The 25595-nt window shown below is 42.2% G+C and overlaps 1 protein-coding gene across 1 annotated transcript in view; it reads left to right on the forward strand.

Moving 5' to 3' along the window:
- GRID2 (glutamate ionotropic receptor delta type subunit 2) overlaps positions 1-25595 on the forward strand; it is a 1050481-nt gene that overhangs the window by 881200 nt on the left and 143686 nt on the right. Inside the window, exon 13 of the mRNA XM_063135400.1 lies at positions 9605-9800. Coding sequence (XP_062991470.1) covers positions 9605-9800 — 196 coding nt within the window. The remainder of the gene's footprint in view (positions 1-9604; positions 9801-25595) is intronic.

Consider the following 25595-nt stretch of genomic DNA (forward strand, 5'->3'; position numbering starts at 1 on the left):
TGCTTGCCCTCGTTATTTAGTGACTAATTGCTCCCTAGCAGACAGCGTTTGCACAACAAGACGGCTCTAATAGCACCCTCAGAGTCAGCCAACTTGTTGTTCTTTGCCATGTACAGTCATCTAAATATTCCTTAAAATTCCTAACGTGCATGTGATGGACACCTTACAATTCTGCCATAGCACTGGTGAGGAATTATGCACTGTCAGGACCAACAACAGGCACAAGAACAACATGTGTTATTGTTTTGTTGTTGTTGCTTTAAAAAGAGATACTGGGGAGTTGATACTCGGGAGATACTGGGAACCTGGCATCCTGTCCTTATGAGCTGCAGCAGCATAAATGTTAGGTTGGCAGTAGTGCAGCTAAAGTATCATCTTAATAATAATCATTATGATGGGGGCTGCCTTTGAAGATGGTTCGGAAGCTGCAGCTTGTGCAAAATGCAGCGGCCAGATTGATAACAGGAACCAGAAGGTTCGAGCATATAAGACTGACTCTGGCCCGCTTACATTGGCTGCCTGTACGTTTCTGAGCCCAATTCAAGGTGCTGGTTTTAACCTATAAAGCTTTACACGGCTTGGGACCACAATACCTGATGGAATGCCTGTCCTGACATGAACCTACCCGTACACTATGCTTACCATCTAAGATCCTCCTAGAAGTGCCTACTCCGAGGGAAGCTCGGAGGATGGCAACAAGGGAGAGGGCCTTTTCAGTGGTGGCCCCCCAATTATGGAATGATCTCCCTGATGAGGCTCGCCTGACGCCAACATTGTTATCTTTTTGGCACCAGGTCAAGACTTTTCTCTTCTCCCAGGGAGTTAACAACATATGCTGAGTTTTTAACTGACCCCAGAATAGTTGTTTTAAATGGATATTGTTATTTTTGTGCTTTTGATGGTTTTTTTGTATATTAATGTAATAATAAATAAAATAAATAATAAAATAAATTATTATTATTATTATTATTATTATTATTATTATTATTATTTAAGAAACCAATTTGAGTGGACGTATTGACCCATTTGCATTAGGGTTTCACATACACCTTCGAGCCGTTGCTTCTTAAGACATTGCAATGCCACGCAGTGAAATTAGGTTTGTAGTCACCCCTTCAGCCCAACTGTAATTCTGGAGAGTGAAGTGGGGGGTGGGTCTGGAGGGCTAGAGATCTCTGTAAAGACTAGACTTTTCTGGCAGGCCTACCCAGATGAATTTTAAACCAAGAATTTTTAAGATGTGTTGATTGTTATTTTGATTTTGTATTGGTTTTATATCCTCTTTTAATTAATTTTATGTATTTGATTTATATTGTATTGTTGTACTAATGTTGTTCCCCACCTCGATCCAAAGGGAGAGGCGGGTAAGAAATTTATTATTATTATTATTATTATTATTATTATTATTATTATTATTATTATTTAACTACAGTTCCAGGATTGTTTGGGGAAGCTCTGCTTGCAAAACAGGTATAAAAGCAATATACGTTTGTGATGTAGGTGAATTCCAGGTCTGATGTTCATCCTAAAAATGACAGAAGCCCAAAGTGGGTCAGCCCAAACTTGGTCCAATCCTGCCAGCAAAGTTACAGCACAGGCAGATTGTGCCTTGATTGTGGGGGCATGGCGGGGGGGGCAGGATGTGCTCTTTAGGGAGGGGGTTCCGGTCCTGATCCGAGGCATGCCTTATGCTTCATCTAGGCTATTGAAATTTTTGGATTTGTTTTTGGCAGAATAATGTAGCCAGTAATGTCCAGGATTGGAAATCTGAGATGGGAACATAGAATACTGCCTTATGCTAGGTCAGGCTATTTCTCCATAGCTGATTATTCCTACTTTTGAGTATGGGTAGCAGTCCAGAATCTCAGGCAGAGCTCTTTCACATTACCTTCTACCTCGGAGATGACATGTATTGAATCGGAGAGCTTCTGCATGTGTGTGTTCCTCTATTGAGCCTCACCTCTCCTCTGAGTGTAGGCCGCTGATTTCTTTGTATCGAGTCCTTCTGTTAATAACCATGCTTCATTTATCTTATGCTGTGATTGTCTCCCCGCCGAAATGGTGGAAAAGCAAACTAATTTGTGGCGTTGCTTTGGTTTGCCTTGTAAGAGATGAAAAGAATAACTTCTAGAGTTTTAAGATGTGCAAGGAAATTATTTCTCCCATTGCTGCATCCCAATGGACTGTTCTGCAGCATCTGTTGCACCGATCATTTATACTAACAGCAATACATGTAGGGAAATTGCTGTGTTGGCTGTAATGCTGGGGAATTATATGGCCACCTTGAGTCCCGTAAGCAACTGATTAAAAATTGCAAGGTGTTCTCATTAGAAGCAGGGGACTTATGAACTCCTTTCTCCTACCCCATTCCCATAATGTGCACAGCAAATACCCTTACAGTGACAGGACGCTGTGGTATATGGTGTGATGTTGTGGAGAGCACTGTCAGGAGATGCAGAGGCTTATTAAGAGAAATCCTGGCAATCAGAAACTATAAATGGCAATACCTTACTTTTTTTTTTTTTTACAGTATCCTTCATTACAATACTACAAAGGTAGATATGGGTGGCCAGCTGCCAAAGGACCACAGCCCAACAGGGGCCACTGACAACAACCTCTTGGACTTGCTTCTTCTCTTCACCATTGCAACCTTCTTGTTCACCTGCCTTTCACTCTGGTGCAGGCAACGGTGGTGGTGAGAAGGAGCACCAGTAGATGCCCACGTGCTCACTGGTTCTATGCCTGACAAGCAAACAAGTGGTAGCAATGATGAGAAAGAGGATGAGGAGCAATTGCAGCTGATGGCAATGCTGGTTAAAAGATAGACTCACTGAGGAAGTGGGGGCATGGAGAGTGTCTTGCTCAATGACTTTCCAAAACCTGGAGCTGGTACTACTTCAAAGCTTTGACAATCTGAAACATTAAATCTTGTTAATAGGAACATAGATGAGCATAAGAACATAAGAACATCCTACCATACTGGATCAGACCAAAGGTCCATCTAGTCCAGCACACTGTTCACACAGTGGCCAACCAGCCATCGGCCAGGAACAAATATGGCAGGACATGGTGCAACAGCACCCTCCCACCCACGTTCCCCAGCAACTAGTGCACACAGGCTTACTGCCTCAAATACTGGAGATAGCATACAACCATCAGGGCTAGTAGCCATTGATGGCATTCACCTTCAGGAATTTATCCAACCCCCTTTTAAATTATGGTAGTGAGTTCGATAATTTAACTATGCAATGTGTGAAGAAGTACTTCCTTTTATTTGTCCTGGATCTCCCACCAATCAGTTTCATGGGATGACCCCAAGTTCTAGTATTTTGAAAGAGGGAGAAAAATGTCTCCCTAGCCACATTCTCCACACCGTGCATAATTTTGTACACCTCTATCATGTCTCCCCTTCGCCTCCTTTTTTCTAAGCTAAACAATCCCAGTTGATCTAACCTTCCCTCATAGGGGAGATGATCCAGCCCTTTAATCAGCAGAATCCAGGCCAGAATTCTGAGGGTATCAGGGGAACAGGAGAGCCTTATATGTTTTGGATTGCACTTTGCAAAACTAGGCAGAATCTACACTACTGCTTTAAAACAGTTTATAACAGTACTGACAACTGTTGGGGCCCGGGACACACTCCATATACCATTTTCAAACCGTTTTCAAAGTGTCTTATCCTGCTTGGTGTAGATCTGGCCCTGGTCACAGGCAAACAACCACAGTGTCCAGGATGTTCATTTACACACTTGTGCTAGCCAATGGAATGTCATGATTCAGCACAGTGTTTACCTAGGTACTGTTTCATCCAGTTCTACAACTCTCCCCTGCCATCAGCAGACTAGACATTAACTGGATCTGACTGGAGCTCAGTGGGCCAGTACTCCATCTGTTGCCACTGTCCCAGAAACCTGATTGTGTTTCTGGTGGGAATGATCACATTGGTCATCGTAGACTGGCAGGCCAACTCATTATGAAACAGAAGATAAACTGAAATGCATTGTCCTTGATTCTTGAAAATTCAAGGCAGTCTCTAGACTGAGGCCTTACAATATATATTTTTGGGTGCAAAATAACTTTTAAAACTTTCAAGGAGATTTCCAAAATTTTGAGTAGCTTTCAGAGACTCTTTGGGAAAGTCTTGATGAATCCATGATTGATATAGGGATGCACGAGCATCTCTTTTGTCAGTCCAAACAAGTACACACAAAGGATTGATATTTGCTTGAGCTCCAAGTTCCCATTTCAGTTTGTTGTTTGTTACATTTACAGAGTAAAGTACAAATGAAAAACCTGCAATTGCTGCTGCAGAGGGGTCAAGAAAGAGCTAATAAATATTGTTGCTTCTACTTGCTTAGCCATTTTAAAATGTAGAGAGACTAGGAGTGTGGGGGGCGGGGAGAATAGACAAATTCATGTAAGGTAAGTATTAGCTATTGAGCTTCCATGATCAGAAGCAGTCTATCTCTGATTGCTGCAGACAAGCAAAGGAAATAGCTATTCTATCATGTTCCGCCCATAAGCTTCCAAAGGTAGCTGCTTTTAGAGATAGAATGATTTGTTCAACCCAACAAGACAATTCTTATGTTATATTTGCATCCAGCATTCCCCCCAAGGATCTTAAGCTGATGTACAACACAATGACACTTTGAAGTAGATTAAGCTGAGGGTGCTGGACATAAGGTGATTGAAACCATAGTGGGGTCTAAGCTTCAGCAATTGCCTTACAGTGCCAACTCCTGAGCACAACAATGCTCAGAGCTGTTTGCCTGTTATGAGGTATACCTACCCTGTGCATCACTCCATGTCCAACATGCAGGGATGCACAGGGAGCTTTGTAAACTGCCCAAAGAGCTTCGACTATGGGGCAGTATATAAATTTAATAAATAAATAAATAAATAAATAAATAAATCTACTGTGACTGGCCCAAGGTTATCGATTAGTTTTGTTACTGAGCACCATTTCCTACACTAGATGACCTCATCTCCAGGTTTCTTCCAACTCTAATGAAGCCTGTGACATCTTATAAGTTTGTGTTAACATTATCTCATGTCTTACATGAGCATTTTGTAATGTGGTGTTGGGTTTTCAAAAGACTGCACACATCCAGCCCTTTTATCTGTCCTTAAGTGTCATCGGTTAGATTTGTGCATTTACATGAAGCTAATTTGGGACAGCAAAGTCTTAATGGGCCCTAGGTGTTGGACTGCAGCAGTCCTTCAGAAAGCCTAATGAATGTCATTAAAAAAATAAAGGCATGGTTAAGTGGTCCACAAGGATGGGTAAATAGAGGGAAATATGTCAGGTCCGCAGAATTTAGGGACCATCAGAACATTGATTTGAAGCTTCTGGTATTTCAGAACTCCATATATAAAGACTAATTTGCATATGTCCATGGATAAGTGAACGGCTGGGGGTAAAAAGAAAATGCTCTGACAATAAGATGAAGTCGCTAGAGGATTACCAAAGCAACAGAAGTCTGGAAAAATCTATCTGTGAAATATAACACAGCACAACAGGACCCCTGTTTGTTAGGTTTGTGGGAAAATATACAGAGTTCATCAAAACAGAGATGAAAGACTCTTTTATGTGTATCTATGAAGGTGATTTGGCCATGGAATGTGAGTCCCTCTTCAGGAGACACCCAGCCCTCAGCATTTGCTCCCAGGGTGTGTGTGTGGGGGGGGTGAATTTATGGTAGCAAGCCCTGCCCCACACATGTTCAGTTTCAGGTCAGAATATAGTCCATACATGTACAACTCTATGTGCATTCTAAATGAATAAGCTGTGAATGTAGAGAGAAGCTATCCACAGGGGCAACAGATGTGATCCCATGCACCCCTTCACCTGATATTGCTTGAAAAGTGTCACTACCACTGGTGCAACTAGGCCTGGACTGTGGGTCTGAAGTCAAAGGCCATGCAGCCGAGAGGACCCCCGATGACCAACCAAACAGTGTTAGGTGATGAAGGCAGCAGGAGCAAACTCTATGTAGTCATGATGGTGCTATGTCTGAAGTTAGTCTTAAATGTAAAACTGCCCATGCTCAGAGTATATACATTTTAACAATTCAAATGACCACCTGTAGCAAATCCAGTTTATTAATTCATGGATTTTAAAAATTAAAATTCATAGATTTTAACATTTTAAATTTATAGATTTTAAATGTGAAACATGTCAGTATAAAATACCAGCTGCAGTCACAAACAAGAGTATGCTACAATACCACATATAAGTTGAACTAGAATCTATCAGGAACAGGCCATACCGCAGTGAGGGAACATGGATTAACAATCAGCATCTGTATTCAACAGCCAATCAAACCACATTAATAAACATCAGGGCTTGTTTCATCTCAGCCTTTACACTGATAGCTGGTTTCAACTTACCCGTAAACATTGCTTCTTTGATCTTTCTCCTTTGGAGCCTCTGTTCAAGTGCTAGCACAGAAGTCTTCACTAAAGTTGCCCTGCTAACATGTTTCTCCCTCAGATGAAGGGACGAAAGTCAACACACATTTCAATATACTGAATATCAGCCAAGTGCTCTTTATATCAGGTTCTTCCAGTTTAAAATCAGAGTCAGCGAACCCTTTTTTATTGTTCTAACTTATCAGGAATGTAGAAGCAGTTGTACATTATGGAATGGCAGTGGGGATGGGGAGAGAAAATAAATGTTAGTTGAGTGCTTCACAACTGAAGCAATCCACATGACCAGCTAGAAGGGTGTTGTGCTGAAATTCCTCTTGTATTTTTTCAACTTGTATTTTTTCAACTTTTTCCTCTTGTATTTTGTATTTTCTCATTTAATTTGATAGAAAAGAAATGGCTTCCAAAAAGAAATTCAAAGGAGAAGAAATTTAGGAGAAATTATCCTAGGTTGGGTTCAGGGTACTTGGGCATACCTTACTTATTATTATTATTATTGTTTACATTTGTATACCGCCCCATAGCTGAGGCTCTCTGGGTGGTTTACATAGGATAAAAAAACTTTAAAACAATATACCAAAATTTAAAATCACAAAAACGTACAATTTTAAACCACAAAAACATACAAAAAAAGGTGTATGAGGAGTGTACGCTGAGGAGTTTATGCTAGTGCCCTGTCTTTCATTATACAATAATCTCTGTGGCAGCCTGTAGCCTCCTTGGCTTCCTGCACTTCAGTAAAAGCCCAGGAGAAGACATCATGAGGTAATTCCTATCATGGGCCTTTTTCAGATCAGGAACTGCAGATGGCCTGGGAGGCTGCAGAGCAAAGGAGAGATGCATAATGTAAAGGGAACACATATACACATGCAGCACCCTTGGCCGCCTTGCGGTGATTAGGTACTCTCAAAAACACCACAAAAAGAAATTCAAACTAAGTTATGAAATGCCCTGAGAATGAGGGAGAAAAGTGGAATCCTCAAAACACTGGATGATGTTGCTATTTGCAGTGTCAGTGCAAAAAACCCAATAAACCTTACAAAAAAAGGAAAGAAGCTGTGCTACAAACCCTGCCAACTGTAAATCCTATCTGTGAGAAACAGTTGGAGAATTTCTTCACCCGTTCGAAGAATTCGATGAAACAGTTTCTTTGCGCATGAATAAGATGGGGAACTTTGAGAGGCCATTTGCACACAGCTGTAGCTTAAAATTACCTAGCTGCCCCACTGGTCTATGCTGATTCACTTTTACTTTTAGCCCATCTTTGATCTGCTTTCCAGGTCCAGCAGTTCCCCTTCCAACTATTGACCAAATATTTATCACAGGGGGCTCCATTTTTGTCATTTCGAACATGTATGGTAGCTGACTTAGTACCCAGTAACCAGATTCCTTATTTCTGCCTCCTGAGTTGCAAAACTATTAATTGCAGGTAGTACAGAAGATCTTGGTTGTATAGAATGATTATCCCACCTAGTGAGACGAGCAACTATTTCTCGCACCATCCAACTAGCTTGTTTCCCAAACTTGAACGGGTGTATCTGAGGCCTTAGCTAAACCTAAGGTTTATCCCTGGTAAGCTAAGCAGCGTTCCCATTCTTGAACTTGATCCGACCCATTGGTAGCAACCTTGCTCCATTTCTAAGAATGCTTACCCTTATTTTCAAGAATACATTCCATTACACACAGTTATCTTGCAGCATACACAGAACTAATCACATCTGTTACTGATCACTTACAGTCAGCATACACAGATAATTAAGAATAGCGCTCCTATGAAATACAATGAATTCTTATCAAGAATTACATTCATACTCTGTGACAATAGAACTTGCTTCCTACAAAAATTTAATCCCTGGGAAATGAGGCATACTTGTATTGTGATAGAACGTTATCATTGATCACTGTTGTGAACTGATTCTCACAACCCGCTCAGATGCACCATCTCACCCATCACATGAGGGGGGAGAGTGAAGATGGGTTCGCCAGGCTCACGTCTCCATTGCATTTCTGACACTCAAGCCTTGCCGCCCTCCAAGTATTGGGGATAGGGTTCAGCTCAATAGCTCTTTTAGAGTTCCGGTTGGTTCTGACTGAAAGCCAGAAAGAATTCGTAGTCCCAAAACGGAGTCACCATCCTCCACTGGTTGAGGCTGCATGTGTGGGGACTGATCAGGGTTCTGCATCACATGGCATGGCTCTACAGGTAGACCAGTCTCCTAGTTGGTGACATTTAGCTCCAGTGCATAGCGAGTGGCAGGGTTGTGCCCTGATGTTTCCTCTGCCTGCTCCTGTCCCCTTGCTCTTTCTTCTTCCCCGCAGGGCTAAGATGCCAGTTAAACTATGGAACTCACTACCACAAGATGTAGTGATGGCCACCAATTTGGATAACTTTAAAAGGGGGTTGGATAAATTCCCCAAGATGCCCATCAACGGCTACTACCCCTGATGGCTATATGCTACCTCCAGCATCAGAGGCAGTAAGCCTGTGTGCACCAGTTGCTGGGGAATGTGGATGGGAGGGTGCTATTGCACTCACACCATATTTTTGGGCTTACCACAAGCAGCTGGTTGCCACAGGGTGAAAAGAAAGCTGGACTAGACAGACTCTTGGCCTGATCCAGCATATCTCTTATTTCCTTATGAGGGGGGAATCTGTTCTGCTAGTGGTTTCTATTCCACTAGCAGTTTCCGTTCTACTATCGAACGACCAGTATTGGATCCAATACATATTTTTTTTCATTTCTATATTTTAAAACTATTAATGGCTGTTTTCATTTCTTTTTTAATGATTGGGAGTCACGTTGTGAGATCTTTGAATCTTAAAGGTGAGATATGACTGAAATAAATAAAGGCCTAAAAAATCTAACACACACACACACACACCCAAACCCTATTTTGCCCTTTAAAAGAAAATGACTCGTGCTGCCCTGATTCTTGCAGTTCTCCATTGTTTAAAAAATCCATTATCTTTGCTTTCCTCTCTAGCTCTATAGTTTCCCTTGTGCCTTAAACTATAAAGGCAATTCTCTTAGCCTTGCTTTGACTTTTAAGAATAATATAAAACAAAATAAAAATGACTTGACAGCTGTCGTCATACATGTTGCCCTTTGCTTGCTAGTAGCTTGAAAATGTTGAATCATGTCTCCTGTGTTTCTTATCTTCACCAACACTTAAGGTCTCTTCAGGATCTCTCCAGGCAGACTGATATTCCTTATGGCACTGTTTTGGATTCTGCGGTCTATGAGCATGTCCGGGTGAAAGGCATGAACCCTTTTGAGAAGAACAACATGTATTCCAAACTGTGGCAGATGATTAACCGAAGTAACGGGTCCGAGAATAATGTGCAGGAATCCCAAGCAGGCATTCAAAAGGTAAGGGCCTTTTCCCTCAACCAATTAAAAAGCTCTTCTGAATTGCTGACTACTTTGCTGCTATCTGTAGAATTAGAGTTTTAACAGCACATAAAACAATCATCCTATACTGAACTTGGCAAGTGGTTTATAGAACGTGTTACAATTTCAAACAAGGGTTTTGAATTCTTCATTTATTTAATTTTTTCAAATGAAAAATATTTTTTTAAAAATATTTTTTTTCTTGAAAAGATAAGCTGGTTCACCAAGTTTTCTTTTGAATGCATATGTATGTATTTATCTGTTTTGCATCCCAAGTAAAGAAGTTAGGATAAGAACTATTGGTTTTAGCTCGCATTTAACTTATTCATTAGGAAGAATGAATTTACCAGGTTGCAATCCAGCAATTTACTACAGATTAAGAAATAGAAGAAGTAAAAGCTTCAGCTTCATCTATTTGTTCCTTCCCAAATCCTGCCATCCAGTTTGTAACATGACAAACCAAAAACGCTCCTTAACATAAGAGCAGTCTACTGCTAAGCCAAATTGTCTAACTAGGTTGCGGAGTCTCCTTCCTTGCCTTGGAAGTTTTCCAAATGATGGATGTGTACTTGCTCTTTGCTACAGTTTATCTGATTTTATAGTAGTGGATAAGGTGGTCAGGTGGAAACTTCTAACCATATTATTTTGTCAAAAGCTCATGATCATCACTTCAAGGTTGGTTTGCTTCTGAGAATTTTCATGGCCCTTTAAGAAAGTCTGTTTCTTCACATGTTTCTCCTAGTTGAAAAGGAAGGGATTTGTTGTTGTTTATTCGTTCAGTCACTTCCGACTCTTCGTAACTTCATGGACCAGCCCACGCCAGAGCTTTCTGTCGGCTGTCGCCACCCCTAGCTCCCCCAAGGTCAAGTCTGTCACCTCCAGAATATCATCCATCCATCTTGCCCTTGGTCGGCTCCTCTTCCTTTTGACTTCCACTTTCCCTAGCATCAGCCTCTTCTCTAGGGTATCCTGTCTTCTCATTATGTGGCCAAAGTACTTCAGTTTTGCTTGACAGTAGCACTAGATGTGCTATCCTACAATAGGACCAATTCAAGCTTCAGAGCTTGGCCAGCATGAATAGAGGCCATGAATAGAGGCCATGAATAGAGGCCATGAGAGGCCCACCATTGAACCCTGAGGCCAACTTTCCTTCTAATATGCACAGGTTGTCTGTGATGTTCCATGCATACTCTAGCAGAGGAAGGGAAACCAAAGGCCTGAAGGCCAAATCCAGCTTTCCTAGATGCCCATGAACCTTTCCCTGTAGGAGATTTTTCTGTCTGAACATGCATTTATTTATTTATTTTCAAAATTTTGTATACTGCTCCATATCCAAAACATATTCCACAGCAGTGAACACAAGAAGTAAAATACCAATGATAATGATGATGCTAATAATGATTAAAACACCATATTAAAATTATGTTTTTTTATAAAACAGAATATTGATAAAAACCATAGTTGTCAGTCAAAGAAGGCTTCCCGGAACAACAACATTTTCAGGAGGTGCCAGAAGGAATACAAAGTGAGTGCCTGCCTGATGTCCAGTGGCAGGGAATTTCATAGGAGGGGGGCACCTCACTGAATGCTCTTCTCCTGGTGGATTTCAGTCTGACAATAGGTCTATGTGGAACCACCAGGAACATGCCCTCAGATGACCTTAGTGACCAGGCAGGTTGGTAAGAGAGAAGGTGCTCTCTTAGGTATCCTGGTCCCAAGTTGTTGAGGGCTTTGTACAGTAGTACCAAAAACTTAAATCTGGCCATGCAGCAATTAGGCAGCTAGTGCTGTTCCATCATCAAAGGAGTTGCTGGTAAAAGGGATTCTGAGCTGCAATGGCCACTTGAGCCTCCAGCAACAGTGATGGATATAGGGATACCCCTGGATTACGAATCTGATCTTTCAAAGGGAGTGCAGTCCAATCCAGAACCAGCAATAAGCCTATCTCCTGAACTAAGGGACCACTCAACCACAGGTTTTCTCTTGCCAGGATTCAGTTTCATGCATAGGATGCCACTTTTAGCCAACTGAGATCAATGGGATTTAAATAAGTCTAGACTAACTTTTCATATTGATGGCAATGGAACCGCCCAGAGAGCTTCGGCTATTGGGCGATATAAAAATGTAATAAATAAATAAATAAATAAATAAACGAAAGTTTGAATAACTCAATCGGGGCCAACCCATTGTTATTACTATTGTTATTCTTTGCCATTCCTTTTTGACCTCCATTAATTCCAAATGGCCTTTGCCTCATGATATTTGTCTCTGTATTCATACTGTCCCCAACTTACATTGTCTGTCTTTTTCCCTCACTCATCTCCTGTGGAGGGACAGGGGACTGCAATTTCTCAAACTGAATAGGGAAGGCTCATGACGTCTTTAAATAATGCCTTATTGCATTTAACTTGGTATACAAAATATTTAGCCAGTAGGAAAACTGTGAATTACTGTCAAGAGAAATAAAGCTCTTGAATTTCACAATAAAAGAAGCTTGTCTAGTCTCTGAAACCCAGGCCATTAATATTCATACTTCTACTCAGGTACACAAACAATAGCAGAAATGTTGGCCCCGGGCTTGTCTTCCTTTTTAGCTTTTCTTATTCTAATTGGAATGAAGATTTTTGTTTTTCCTTTTGCTGTCAGATTATACCCTGCCTGTATTAGGTAACCTGTTTGCATTGACCAGGGTGTGGAGCAGTTTAATAATACCACATAAAGGTGTCATGGAATTGTCTATAGCAGAGTTTAATTTGAAGGATCAGGGTTTTGTTTTGTTTGTTTGTTTAAAAAAAATACATTGCTATGAAACTATGCTAGAGGGGAAATGGTGACAACAACTCATTGATGGGAGTTTGTAGCAAGAAATTGGATTGGGCTAAAATATGGTGAAAGATATGGGACTGAGCTGATTCTGATAAGGCCCAGGGCGTTGAGACATGAGCTGATCACAAGCATTGCCTAGGCAGATCCAGGGGGCCTTGGCTCAGGCTGCAACCCTATTAGCATGAGGGAACAGGAAATGAGGATAATTTGAAGATCATGTTCGAGGTTATTTATGGAAGGTTATTTCCCTGTATCTATGTACCTATCGTCCATTTCTTGTGAGATTTGCTAGGGCCAATCATAAGCAGCGTTAGGACTGAACAAGCAACATTCTGACTAGTGAATATGTTCCCTAGAACTTGTAGTTGATTCACCTAGTTTATTCATCTAGTTTGAGAGTCCATGATATTTGTGCTTCCCTGTGTGATGTGCTCTCTCAAGATCTACCAGTCCCATTGTTCCTTGTGTATATCCAGGAGAACAGGAAAGAGCATAGTACTAGTAAGAGAAATTGATCCCAACGACAGTGAGAGCCAGTGGTGGTGGTACCTGTAGGGCAAAGTCACTCACCACCTGAGACAGGAGAGACCATCTGCTGTTGCCAATGCCTCGCTCTTCCCCTTCCGCCATTGTGCATTCCCTTCCTCGTACCTTTGCTGCCACCCCTTCGACTCTATGGAGAGCTGCAGGGATGGAAAAGGTGGCTGCATGGCTCTTAAGAACATAAGAAGTGTCGTGCTGGATCAGACCAAGGATCCATCTAGTCCAGCACTCTGTTCCCACAGTGGCCAACCAGCTGTCGACCAGGGACCAACAAAGCAGGACATAGTGCAATAGCACCCTCCCACCCACATTCCCCAGCAACTGGTGCACACAGGCTTTTTACTGGAGGGAGCACACAACCATCAGGGCTAGTAGCCATTGATAGTCTTCTCATACAGGAATTTATCCAAACCCCTTTTAAAGCCATCCAAATTGGTGGCCATCACTACATCTTGTGATAGTGAATTTATAGATGTTGTAAAAATTTACAGTAAAAACTCTGTTAAAACAACAGCAAAGCAAATACATTAAAAACACAGCTAAGCACACAAATATACTTATATGCTGTCCATCTCTAGAGCTTGGGGTGAGTTATATCTACACTTGCAAGTTTGCATTACAAGTAAGATAATAAAAAAGGGATGAAGAAAGAAGAACTTTTCAGTTACTAAAGACTTTTGATAAAGGCACTGTGAAGAAAGCTTGGATCATGGCCCATTTGCCAATTATCTACTCCAGTCTGGGATTTTAAAGAACAAGGACTATCGAGTTAACTGTGGAATGAATGATTGGGGGTGGATTTACTTTGGTTGCTTTGTGTCAGATAATTAACCTTTTCTTTGAAAATAATACCTGAGCCAGAGTCACCCATGAAAGCTTGATAACAATGACAGGAACGATGCCTAATCCCCTGTCAGCTTTTCCACTAGCCACATTTAGTATCTTACAACCTGTCAACTCATCAGGGGGTGTCTTGGCAAAACCGATGCATAATAGCCTCCTTGTAAATTGGGCCCAATTTGTATCAGCCAGCGAGAAGAACAGCCGGGTTTGGTGCGGTGGGGGGGGGGAGGTGGTATTTTTCTAATCCTAACTGTGTGTGGGTTGTTCTTGTTTTATACCAGAGCCTAGAATATTTTAAAGAGAAATATTTTAAAATCCTCAAAGTAATCTTGATGGCCTGTGAAGATTTACAACCTGAACAACAATATTCGCTTATTTCCCACCATGCTTTGCACACACATACACAAATAGCACACTGTGTTATGTTCTCAAACTCAATTGTAAAAGTTAAATATGTTTGCAGATGCCTTTTTATTTTGCATTATCTGCCCGCGCACACACCCTCTGGTGCATCAAGGGACAGAGAATTAGGCCTCTTCAATCAGTTTCTGGGGTCAGCTGACATTTGGCTTCTCCTCTCTCAGAATTTCCTCATAAATTGACCATAAAAAATGTCCATTTTCCTCTTTTCTTCCTGTCCTTTCCCCCTTTTGTATTATGCCTATTATATTAGAAGCCATTACTTTAAACAGTGAAGTGCTTTGGATGAAATGGCAGGAAGACGGCTTTTAAAAGCAGATAGATAGTTAGAACAGCATCTGAAATTGAGGTAACAAGGAATTAGAGGCCATTGCAGACAAGTGTCTTGCTTCTGATGGCCATTTATTTATTTATTTATTTTATTTATTTATTTTTGTCCATGGCAATTCACCATAAGGAAAAACTATTGTACATGCCACTGCTTCACTACATTAAGGAGATTTTCAGAGGCATGCAAACTTGTAGTTTTTCCAAGTGGCAAACAAATTAAATCCGGGGTTGGCAGAAAGTAGAACTCCAGATGTTTTTGGCTTCAGCTCCCAGCATTCCTGACCATTGGCCATGTTGGCAAGGGGTTCTGGGAATTGAGGTCCAAAAATATGAGAAACTGCCTTCTGCGCACCCCTGCATTAAATAATCTATTTGAGATGAGTTAGCCAAGAGCATCACAATTCCTATGCCTTACTGATCAGATACAGATGTGTGATAAAATTCTCCTCACCTACACAGCAGAATGATAAAGATGACAGTCATACCACGTGAACAGTAGGATGTATGGATTGTGTAAAATCCATTCTGTCTGTGTTTCGCAAATTATCAGGCACCCTTCATTCCGTCATCTGCCCATCAATGGAATTGGATATTATTTTCAGTTTCCAAATGTGCACAAATGCGAATTTGCGCAAATTCACACGTGCGCAAATTTCCCCCAAAATGTGCAAATTCCCCCCAAAAAAACCTTGTGAATTTTCACACTTTAGCTTATGGAAGAACTGCACATTTTTGGCCTTTGATTTAAATTATTTTTGCATATTTTTTCTACAACGTAATTTGTGCAAAGTTCCAGAAGGTTAGAAAAATGGACTACAAATCCACAGAATCCACCCGACAGGGGGGAAAGCCCATCCACTGCAGAATCCACGGGTCGGATTCATTTGATTCCGTTGTGGATTTCTCTGAGTTCCCTAGTGGACAGGCTTCCTTTGTAGTAATATACCATATGGTGAATGGTCAACTTTTGTAAACCGCCCAGAGAGCTTTGGCTATGGGGCGGTATATAAATTTAATAAATAAATAAATCTGTATTCACTCATTTTCTTTGATGTACTGTTCTGCTCTTAGTACATAATGCAGTATCCCCGCTCGTGCTCTTCGCTCCTCTGATGCCAAGTTTCTCGCCTGCCCAAGGGTCTCTACTTCCCTTGCTCGGCTTCGTCCATTTTCTTCTGCTGCCCCTTATGCCTGGAACGCTCTTCCAGAACATTTGAGAACTACAAGTTCAACCACAGCTTTTAAAGCTCAGCTAAAAACTTTTCTTTTTCCTAAAGCTTTTAAAACTTGATTTTGTTCTGACTTTATACTGTTAATTTTACCCTACCCAGTGCCTGTTTACCCTACCCTGTGCCTGTTTGCTTTCTCTTCCCTTTCTCTTATTGTTTTATCATGGTTTTATTAGAATGTAAGCCTATGCGGCAGGGTCTTGCTATTTACTGTTTTACTCTGTACAGCACCATGTACATTGATGGTGCTATATAAATAAATAAATAAATAAATAATAATAATAATAATAATATCATACAATAAGGAAATCTCAAGGTGTTGTTGAGCTTTGTTCAAGTATTCGTTTATTTAGTATGCTAACGTCCTGTCTTTCTTCCATCATGGGATTCAAGACATGGGGTTCTCCTATTCATGCACTAACCAGACCCAAACCAGCTTAGCTTCAGCAAGATGGCTGTATCATGTGTCCTCAGTCCATGCCCTGGAACCACATGTACAGTTTATTAGGGCTGCAGTGAATGTTCTGTAACTTTGATATTCACCTTGAAAATGGTACATTTTACTTAGCTGAAGAAATTACTGGAAACAAAACAATTTTGCTGCATGTTGCCTTGTTTTGATGCTGTTCAGTGCTCTTCTGTTCCTTTGACCACAGCTCCAGCATGAATTTCATTTTTCTTACTTGGCCTTACTGTCCTCCATCTCTTCTGCCTGCATTGCCATTTAATCTGATTGGTTATATAGGGACTTGTATGGTTTTGTCATCACAGAGGTCGCATTAACAGCATAATCTCATAGGTCACCACACTCAATGGAATTAAATGGCATTGAGAGTCAGTGAGGTCAAGGATAGTGAAGGCACAAAAGGAGGGAAAAGATGCAGAGGAAAAACAGCATGGAAGCAATGTAAAGATGCTTGCAACAAGCTGAGAATCAGTGAGCATGGGGAAAGGCAGGGGGTGCTTTTCAGTGCCAACATGAAATGAGGCAAACATGAAATGTTGGTTCTGCCTTAGACATCCATGTTTACGTGTGTGTGTGTGTGTGTGTGTATTCTTAATACTTGTATACTACTTGATATAACAATCTCTAAGCAGTTTCCATACCAAAGTAAGTGCTTTTCATCCTTCCTAGAGTTAGAAGACCTAAAGATGGTAGTGCATGTGCTGGTAATTTCAAGGCTCGACTTCTGCAATGCGCTCTACATAGGGCTACCTTTGTGCCTAGTCCGGAAACTTCAACTAGTTCAAAATATGGCAGCCAGGCTGGTCACTGGTGCACCTAGAGGTGACCACATTACACCAGATTCAAAATCTCTTCACTGGCTGCCAGTTAGTTTCTGGGCAAAGTATAAAGTGTTGGTTATCACCTTTAAAGCCCTACATGGTTTGGGTCCAGGCTACCTGCGGGATTGCCTTATCCTGTACAATCCACCACGCACACTCAGGTTCTCTGGGAAGAATCTACTTCAGTCAGCAAAAACTAGATTGACAACTGTTACCCAGAGGACCTTCTCTTCTGCTGCTCCCAGACTGTGGAATGGCCTGCCGGATGAGACTCGTCAACTTAACAGTCTATCAGCATTTAAGAAAGCTATTAAGACTGATCTTTTCTGGCAGGCCTATCCAGTGTAATTTTAAGATGTTTTAAAATGATTTTAGGGTGTTTTTGAAATGATTTTAGGATGTTTTAACAATGTATATTATGTTTTAATTCAGTTCTATGTATTTTATTGTTTATTGTTTTTCCCCGCCTCAATCAGAATGGAGAGGCGGGTAAGAAATAATTTTTATTATTATTATTATTATTATTATTATTATTATTATTATTATTATTATAATCAACAAAATTCACAATCATGAGGTGTTGGATGATAATTCCTCCAGACCCCCATCATAGTATATGAGCATTGTTACCAATTCTGTGGATGTGTTAACTTAATTTTACTATGTGGAAGAACACCACATTATGCTAAAACAGTAGGTGGAAGTACCTTTTTATGATGACATCCAAAATGATCACAAAAATTGGGCCGAGATGGTGTAGAATTTTGTTCTCCTAATGAGTGAGATCTACTGTCTCAAGAGGCAGTTTTAAAGTGTTTTATGAACAGTGAATAAATTTGTAATGCATTTGCATATTCGAAAGCAGCTCTGCGGGGCAAAGAAATCTCAGGGGTATGCTTTCTCCCATGAGTAAAACATACACAGAAATGCCTCCAGAATCACACACAGAAAAAACCCCACTGATACATAGGGAGCGGAGGGAATGAACCATTATTAGTTCACAAGGAAAATGGGGCATGTGCTGTCTAAAGATGGACCAGTATTTAAAATGAACACTTTTGCCCCTTGAATTTGTGATGATGCCAGTTGCCAAGAGAGACACAAGGGGAAACAGACATTCCCAGGGCTACAATTTTTGCAGCTGTTTAATGACAGCGCACTTTAATGTGATGATGTCAGGGACACTGCTGACATTCCAGCTACGATGACCTTGATGACAAAGCGGCATCTTTCGGTAAGAGCTTGTTAGGTGAGTGGCAATAGCATCATACATTCCAGGAACGTTGCCAGCTTCGCAAAGGTTATGTTTTTGCCTTAGAAATTCATGAGCAGCTGTTTAAAAATGTAAGAGATGCTGTATGCACATTCCCACAATACCCCTATGGACTAAAGAGATTCATTGGCATTATTTTTAAGAAGTCTCCACGCTAGCAAGAAAGGGGCCGAACGAGAAGGGATGCTAAACAGGTCCCTAATGCTAAACATGTTGGGAGGGGGCATAACTCAGTGTGATGGAGCACCTGTTTTGCATGCAGAATGTCCCAGGTTCAATCCCTGATGTCTCCGGGTAAGGCTGGAAAAATTCCTGCCTAAATTATTATTATTATTATTATTATTATTATTATTATTATTATTATTGCACCATCAATGTACATGGTGCTGTACAGAGTAAAACAGTAAATCGCAAGACCCTGCCGTATAGGCTTACAATCTAATAAAATCATAGTAAAGTAATAAGGAGGGGAAGAGAATGTAAACAGGCACTGGGTAGGGTAAACAGGCACAGGGTAGGGTAAAACTAACAGTGTAAAGTCCAAACAACATCAAGTTTTAAAAGCTTTAGGAAAAAGAAAACTTTTTAGCTGAGCTTTAAAAGCTGCGATTGAACTTGTGGATCTCAGATGTTCTGGAAGAGTGTTCCAGGCGTAAGGGGCAGCAGAGGAAAATGGACGAAGCTGAGCAAGGGAAGAAGAGACCCTTGGGCAGGCGAGAAACATGGCATCAGAGGAGCGAAGAGGACGAGCGGGGCAATAGTGTGAGATGAGAGAGGAAAGATAGGAAGGAGCTAGACCGTGAAAAGCTTTGAAGGTCGACAGGAGAAGTTTATATTGGATTCTGAAGTGAATTGGAAGCCAATGAAGAGATTTCAGAAGTGGAGTAACATGGTCAGAGCGGCGAGCCAGGAAGATGATCTTAGCGGCAGAGTCGTGGACAGAAACCAGTGGACTGATGTGAGAAGAAGGAAGGCCAGAGAGAAGAAGGTTGCAGTAGTCCAACCGAGAAATAACCAGTGCATGAACAAGCGTCTTGGCAGAAGAGATAGACAGAAATGATCGAATCCTGGCAATATTATACAGGAAAAAACGACAGGATTTAGCTACTGCCTCAATATGAGGAATAAAGGAGAGCGATGAGTCAAATATGAAGCCAAGACTACGAGCTTCCTTGACCGGAGTAAGCGTAACATCATTGACAGTGAGAGAGAATGAAATCCTTGGAGAGCAGCAGCCATGCAGTTTCAACAATACAAGGCTAGATGGACCAGTGGGAGGACTCTGTGGTCCTGTTCACAAGTAACCACAACCCATGAATTTAATGGGTTGCTGTGATTGAGTGGGAGGGAGAGATCTGTCGGCCTGCAGCACATCCGCCTCTTCCGCTTTTATTCGGCAAACGATGATCAGGTCAGTAATCCATGACTGCGAAGCATAATGTCCAAACCCAGACCACTGGGTTGTTTAGAGGCTAAACAAACCATGGCTTAATGACTGGTTGTTAAGCCCCTAAACAACCCAGTGTCCAGGTTCAGATGTCACACTCCACAACTTACAAAGTAGCCAATTGCAGGTTGTGCAGTAAAAGTGGAAGAGGCAGGCATGCAGCAGGCAGCGTGCCTGTTCTCTCTCAGTCATCTCCTCTCTCATCTCACACTATTGCCCCGCTCGTCCTCTTCGCTCCTCTGATGCCATGTTTCTCGCCTGCCCAAGGGCCTCTACTTCCCTTGCTCGGCTTCGTCCATTTTCTTCTGCTGCCCCTTACGCCTGGAACGCTCTTCCAGAACATTTGAGAACTACAAGTTCAATCGCAGCTTTTAAAGCTCAGCTAAAAAGTTTTCTTTTTCCTAAAGCTTTTAAAACTTGATGTTGTGCAGACTTCTACGGTTACTTTCTACTGTTAGTTTTTCCCTACCCTGTGCCTGCTTACCCTACCCTGTACCTGTTGGCATTCTCTTCCCCTCCTTATTGTTTTACTATGATTTTATTAGATTGTAAGCCTATGCGGCAGGGCCTTGCTATTTACTGTTTTACTCTGTACAGCACCATGTACATTGATGGTGCTATATAAATAAATAAATAAATAAATAAATAAATAATAATAATAATAATAATAATAATAATACACAACAATCCATTGGTTTTTAAATCAATGGGGTGTCATTATGTGGGAACCAAGTCAAACTAGAGCAAGCTTCCACTCCCAATTTGCAAGGGGTGTTTATGTGTGTTTTTAAACTCTTAATACTTGTGATTTTCTTGGGGACCATGGCACAAAGGGAGGGAGATTGATTTTTTCCTACCTGAATGTGGTCCTGATGATAATCTCCCCCCACCCTGCAAAAAAGCTTCTGTTAGTCTGGAGTGAGAAGGAGGCTCCCATAGATGCCAATGGATGCTTCACTTCCAGAGCCAAAGCTGTTGCGGGTGAGGGTTGGGGTTCATTGGGATTACAGCAAGGTAAGAAAGAATTAACTACCCCCCTTTGCGCATCATATTTCTAGTGCTATTAACAGTAGGGTGGGTGGAAAACACAATGGCAAATGATGTGTTTAGTATCATGTCTAATTTGCTACTAAATGCTTAAACGGAGAGTTACCAAGGGCTATGCCAAAGCAACAGAAGAAAGAACAAGGGGACAGGAGCAGGCAGAAGAAACATCATGGCCTGCTCCTGTCGGACTCTTCCCCCACCCCCACAGGGCAAACTGTCATCTTGGCCCTGTGGGGAAGAAGAAAGAACAAGGGGACAGGAGCAGGCAGAAGAAACATCATGGCCTGCTCCTGTCAGACTCTTCCCCCACCCCCACAGGGCAAACTGTCATCTTGTCCCTGTGGGGAAGAAGAAAGAGCAAGGGGACAGGAGCAGGCAGAAGAAACATCATGGCCTGCTCCTATTGGACTCTTCCCCCACCCCCACAGGGCAAACTGTCATCTTGTCCCTGTGGGGAAGAAGAAAGAGCAAGGGGACAGGAGCAGGCAGAAGAAACATCATGGCCTGCTCCTGTTGGACTCTTCCCCCACCCCCACAGGGCAAACTGTCATCTTGGCCCTGTGGGGAAGAAGAAAGAACAAGGGGACAGGAGCAGGCAGAAGAAACATCATGGACTGCTCCTGTCGGAGTCTTCCCCCACCCCCACAGGGCAAACTGTCATCTTGGCCCTGTGGGGAAGAAGAAAGAACAAGGGGACAGGAGCAGGCAGAAGAAACATCATGGCCTGCTCCTGACAGACTCTTCCCCCACCCCCACAGGGCAAACTGTCATCTTGGCCCTGTGGGGAAGAAGAAAGAACAAGGGGACAGGAGCAGGCAGAAGAAACATCATGGCCTGCTCCTGTTGGACTCTTCCCCCACCCCCACAGGGCAAACTGTCATCTTGGCCCTGTGGGGAAGAAGAAAGAACAAGGGGACAGGAGCAGGCAGAAGAAACATCATGGCCTGCTCCTGTCGGAGTCTTCCCCCACCCCCACAGGGCAAACTGTCATCTTGGCCCTGTGGGGAAGAAGAAAGAACAAGGGGACAGGAGCAGGCAGAAGAAACATCATGGCCTGCTCCTGTTGGACTCTTCCCCCACCCCCACAGGGCAAACTGTCATCTTGGCCCTGTGGGGAAGAAGAAAGCACAAGGGGACAGGAGCAGGCAGAAGAAACATCATGGCCTGCTCCTGTTGGACTCTTCCTCCACCCCCACAGGGCAAACTGTCATCTTGGCCCTGTGGGGAAGAAGAAAGAACAAGGGGACAGGAGCAGGCAGAAGAAACATCATGGCCTGCTCCTGTTGGACTCTTCCCCCACCCCCACAGGGCAAACTGTCATCTTGGCCCTGTGGGGAAGAAGAAAGAACAAGGGGACAGGAGCAGGCAGAAGAAACATCATGGCCTGCTCCTGTTGGACTCTTCCCCCACCCCCACAGGGCAAACTGTCATCTTGGCCCTGTGGGGAAGAAGAAAGAACAAGGGGACAGGAGCAGGCAGAAGAAACATCATGGACTGCTCCTGTCGGAGTCTTCCCCCACCCCCACAGGGCAAACTGTCATCTTGGCCCTGTGGGGAAGAAGAAAGAACAAGGGGACAGGAGCAGGCAGAAGAAACATCATGGTCTGCTCCTGTTGGACTCTTCCTCCACCCCCACAGGGCAAACTGTCATCTTGGCCTTGTGGGGAAGAAGAAAGAACAAGGGGACAGGAGCAGGCAGAAGAAACATCATGGCCTGCTCCTGTTGGACTCTTCCCCCACCCCCACAGGGCAAACTGTCATCTTGGCCCTGTGGGGAAGAAGAAAGAACAAGGGGACAGGAGCAGGCAGAAGAAACATCATGGCCTGCTCCTGTCGGACTCTTCCCCCACCCCCACAGGGCAAACTGTCATCTTGGCCCTGTGGGGAAGAAGAAAGAACAAGGGGACAGGAGCAGGCAGAAGAAACATCATGGCCTGCTCCTGTTGGACTCTTCCTCCACCCCCACAGGGCAAACTGTCATCTTGGCCCTGTGGGGAAGAAGAAAGAACAAGGGGACAGGAGCAGGCAGAAGAAACATCATGGCCTGTTCCTGTTGGACTCTTCCCCCACCCCCACAGGGCAAACTGTCATCTTGGCCCTGTGGGGAAGAAGAAAGAACAAGGGGACAGGAGCAGGCAGAAGAAACATCATGGCCTGCTCCTGTTGAACTCTCTCTCTCTCCTCCCCCCTCCCTCCCTCCTGAACTCCTTTTCCTTGTGTGTCATGTCTTTATTAGACTGTAAGCCTGAGGGCAGGGACTGTCTTTTTTGCTAAGTGTAAGCCGCTCTGAGAGCCTTTTTTGGCTGAGGAGCGGGGTATAAATATGAATAATAATAATAATAATAATAATAATAATAATAATAACAACAACAACAACAACAACAACAACAACAACATGACAAAGCAGGATGTTTAGGATCTTCATCCATCACAGAGGTAAGCAGGATTGTGATGCAAACATTTTCACCAATATTACCTGTCGTCATAATGTCGCTACAATGCTTGTGTGTAACGTTCTGTTCTGTGGAACCGCAAGACGTAAGCAGGCTTGTCCACGGATTCCAGTGGGCATAAATGTGCTTGCTACTTAACCCTATGTTAAACACGCTGTCAGGGTATGAATCCAGCACACACACAAAAATTGGAAAACCAGAAACAATGGCGGAATGGGCTGTAATTTATATAAGTCAATTTTTCAAAACTGTTATGAATTATTTTTGTGAACCACCCAGAAAGCTTCGGCTATTGGGCAGTATAAAAATGTAATAAATAAATAAATATGTCTGTCTGTATTATATGTTGTCCTATGCTATTAAGTGTATAGGTGCATTTAAATTTTGAAAGGCTTTGCTTTTTTATTAAATCATTAAATTATTAATGATTCAGTTCCTCAAAAGCTAGCTTTTCTTCCTGGGGGTAAATTGATGGATTAGAAAATCTGTGTAGCCACCTGAGAAAATCAATTAAAAATTGTATTAGCAGAAATAGTATGTTCTGTATGTCAAAAGTTTTAAATAGTCTGTATTTGGAGAAGGTGCCTGGATGTTGTGTTTTATATTTGCGCAAGTATATCTCTGTGTGATTTTATGCTGCCGTGGGTAGTGGCCTGAAAATTGAAATAAACCTACTTACGTGCTGGAGGAAAATTACAAGTGCATGATTTTATTTGGCTTCATATCTCTTCTGATTTTATGAAGAATATATATCTGTGTTGATGTGAATTTGTAACATATACTTATTTAAAGTTTCCAACCCAACCGGTCTTGAGAAGACAAGATGGTTAACAAAGTAGCAATTTTAATTAAGGAAACAGATGAAATATCCATTGACAATATAAAATACTTAATGGCCGCGTTCAGACTTCACTGTATGCTACACTTAAGAATTGTGATTGGAAGACCTCCTCGCATCAATATGTACACCTGCCTGGGCCCATTCGAGGAAGAAAGTATAACAAACTACTTATACAAGCAATTAACTCACCATTGCATGTGTGTTAGTGAATGCATGTGCACTTCAAGGTCATTTCTGCTCTCTCCACCCTAGACCAAAAAAGTTGATTTGCCCGTTATTTGTTTGACAATTTAGTAGGGTGAAGAAAATGGGGCTAGAGTGGAAAAAGAAACACTTTGGTCCATGTGTGCACTTTCTAGAAAAAGGCATTAGAGCCTTGGTGGATCACAGTGCTTAAACATGACACATTTTGCACCTCTCCAAATTAGCCCTTGTCTATTGAGATAGCGGAAGCCCATGAAGAGCAGCTGAAAAACTTGCCAACACCACAACACATTGATCTAGCTGTAGCACTTTCCCACATTGCAGAGGTAAGGCAATCAATCATGTCACACAATATAGCAGTGGCTACATCAGAAAGGATTGTCCTATCCACTGACAGGCAACCCCTTGCTGGAAATTGATGCCTTCATGTCACAAAACACTGGAGCTTGCTTCCTTTTTCCATAACTCTACTCACTTCCAGATCATTGCATGAAGCAATCATTTCCTCTGATGAAGGGGCCGTTTTATTGTAATGGTGCAAACTCAAGGATTCTGCAGTTGATAAATATTCCCTAACAGGCATTTCTGCCCAGAAAGATGGAAGACATTTTACCACCTCATCTATCCACCAAAAGCAAGGTTTGCAGAGATGCTCCTTAGAGCCACTGCTGAATCTTCCAACAGTAATGAAATGTAATCTCAATTACTAGTGAGAAAGGGTGAAGCCTACTGTAGTAGAATTATTTCAGTGTGTCAGTTCCTGCCATAAATTCTAATCTCCACCCTATCCCCTCATCCCACAGAACTGTGATCTTATTGCACTTACGTTAGATAGTGTTTTGCCTAAAACTTCTTCCACATTTTTTTCGACCATCCTCATTCAATTTGATAGAAAAGAATTTGCATTTGAAAAAAAAATCAAAGGGGAAGAAAATTTCAAAGAAGTTCTCATGAGTTGGGTTCACTGTTCTTGGGCCTAAGGTGGCTGAGGAATGAGTGTGAGTGTCCTGTCTTTCATTGTACATTCATAT

Source organism: Elgaria multicarinata, chromosome 10 (assembly GCF_023053635.1).
Source record: "Elgaria multicarinata webbii isolate HBS135686 ecotype San Diego chromosome 10, rElgMul1.1.pri, whole genome shotgun sequence".
Taxonomy (NCBI): Eukaryota; Metazoa; Chordata; class Lepidosauria; order Squamata; family Anguidae; genus Elgaria; species Elgaria multicarinata.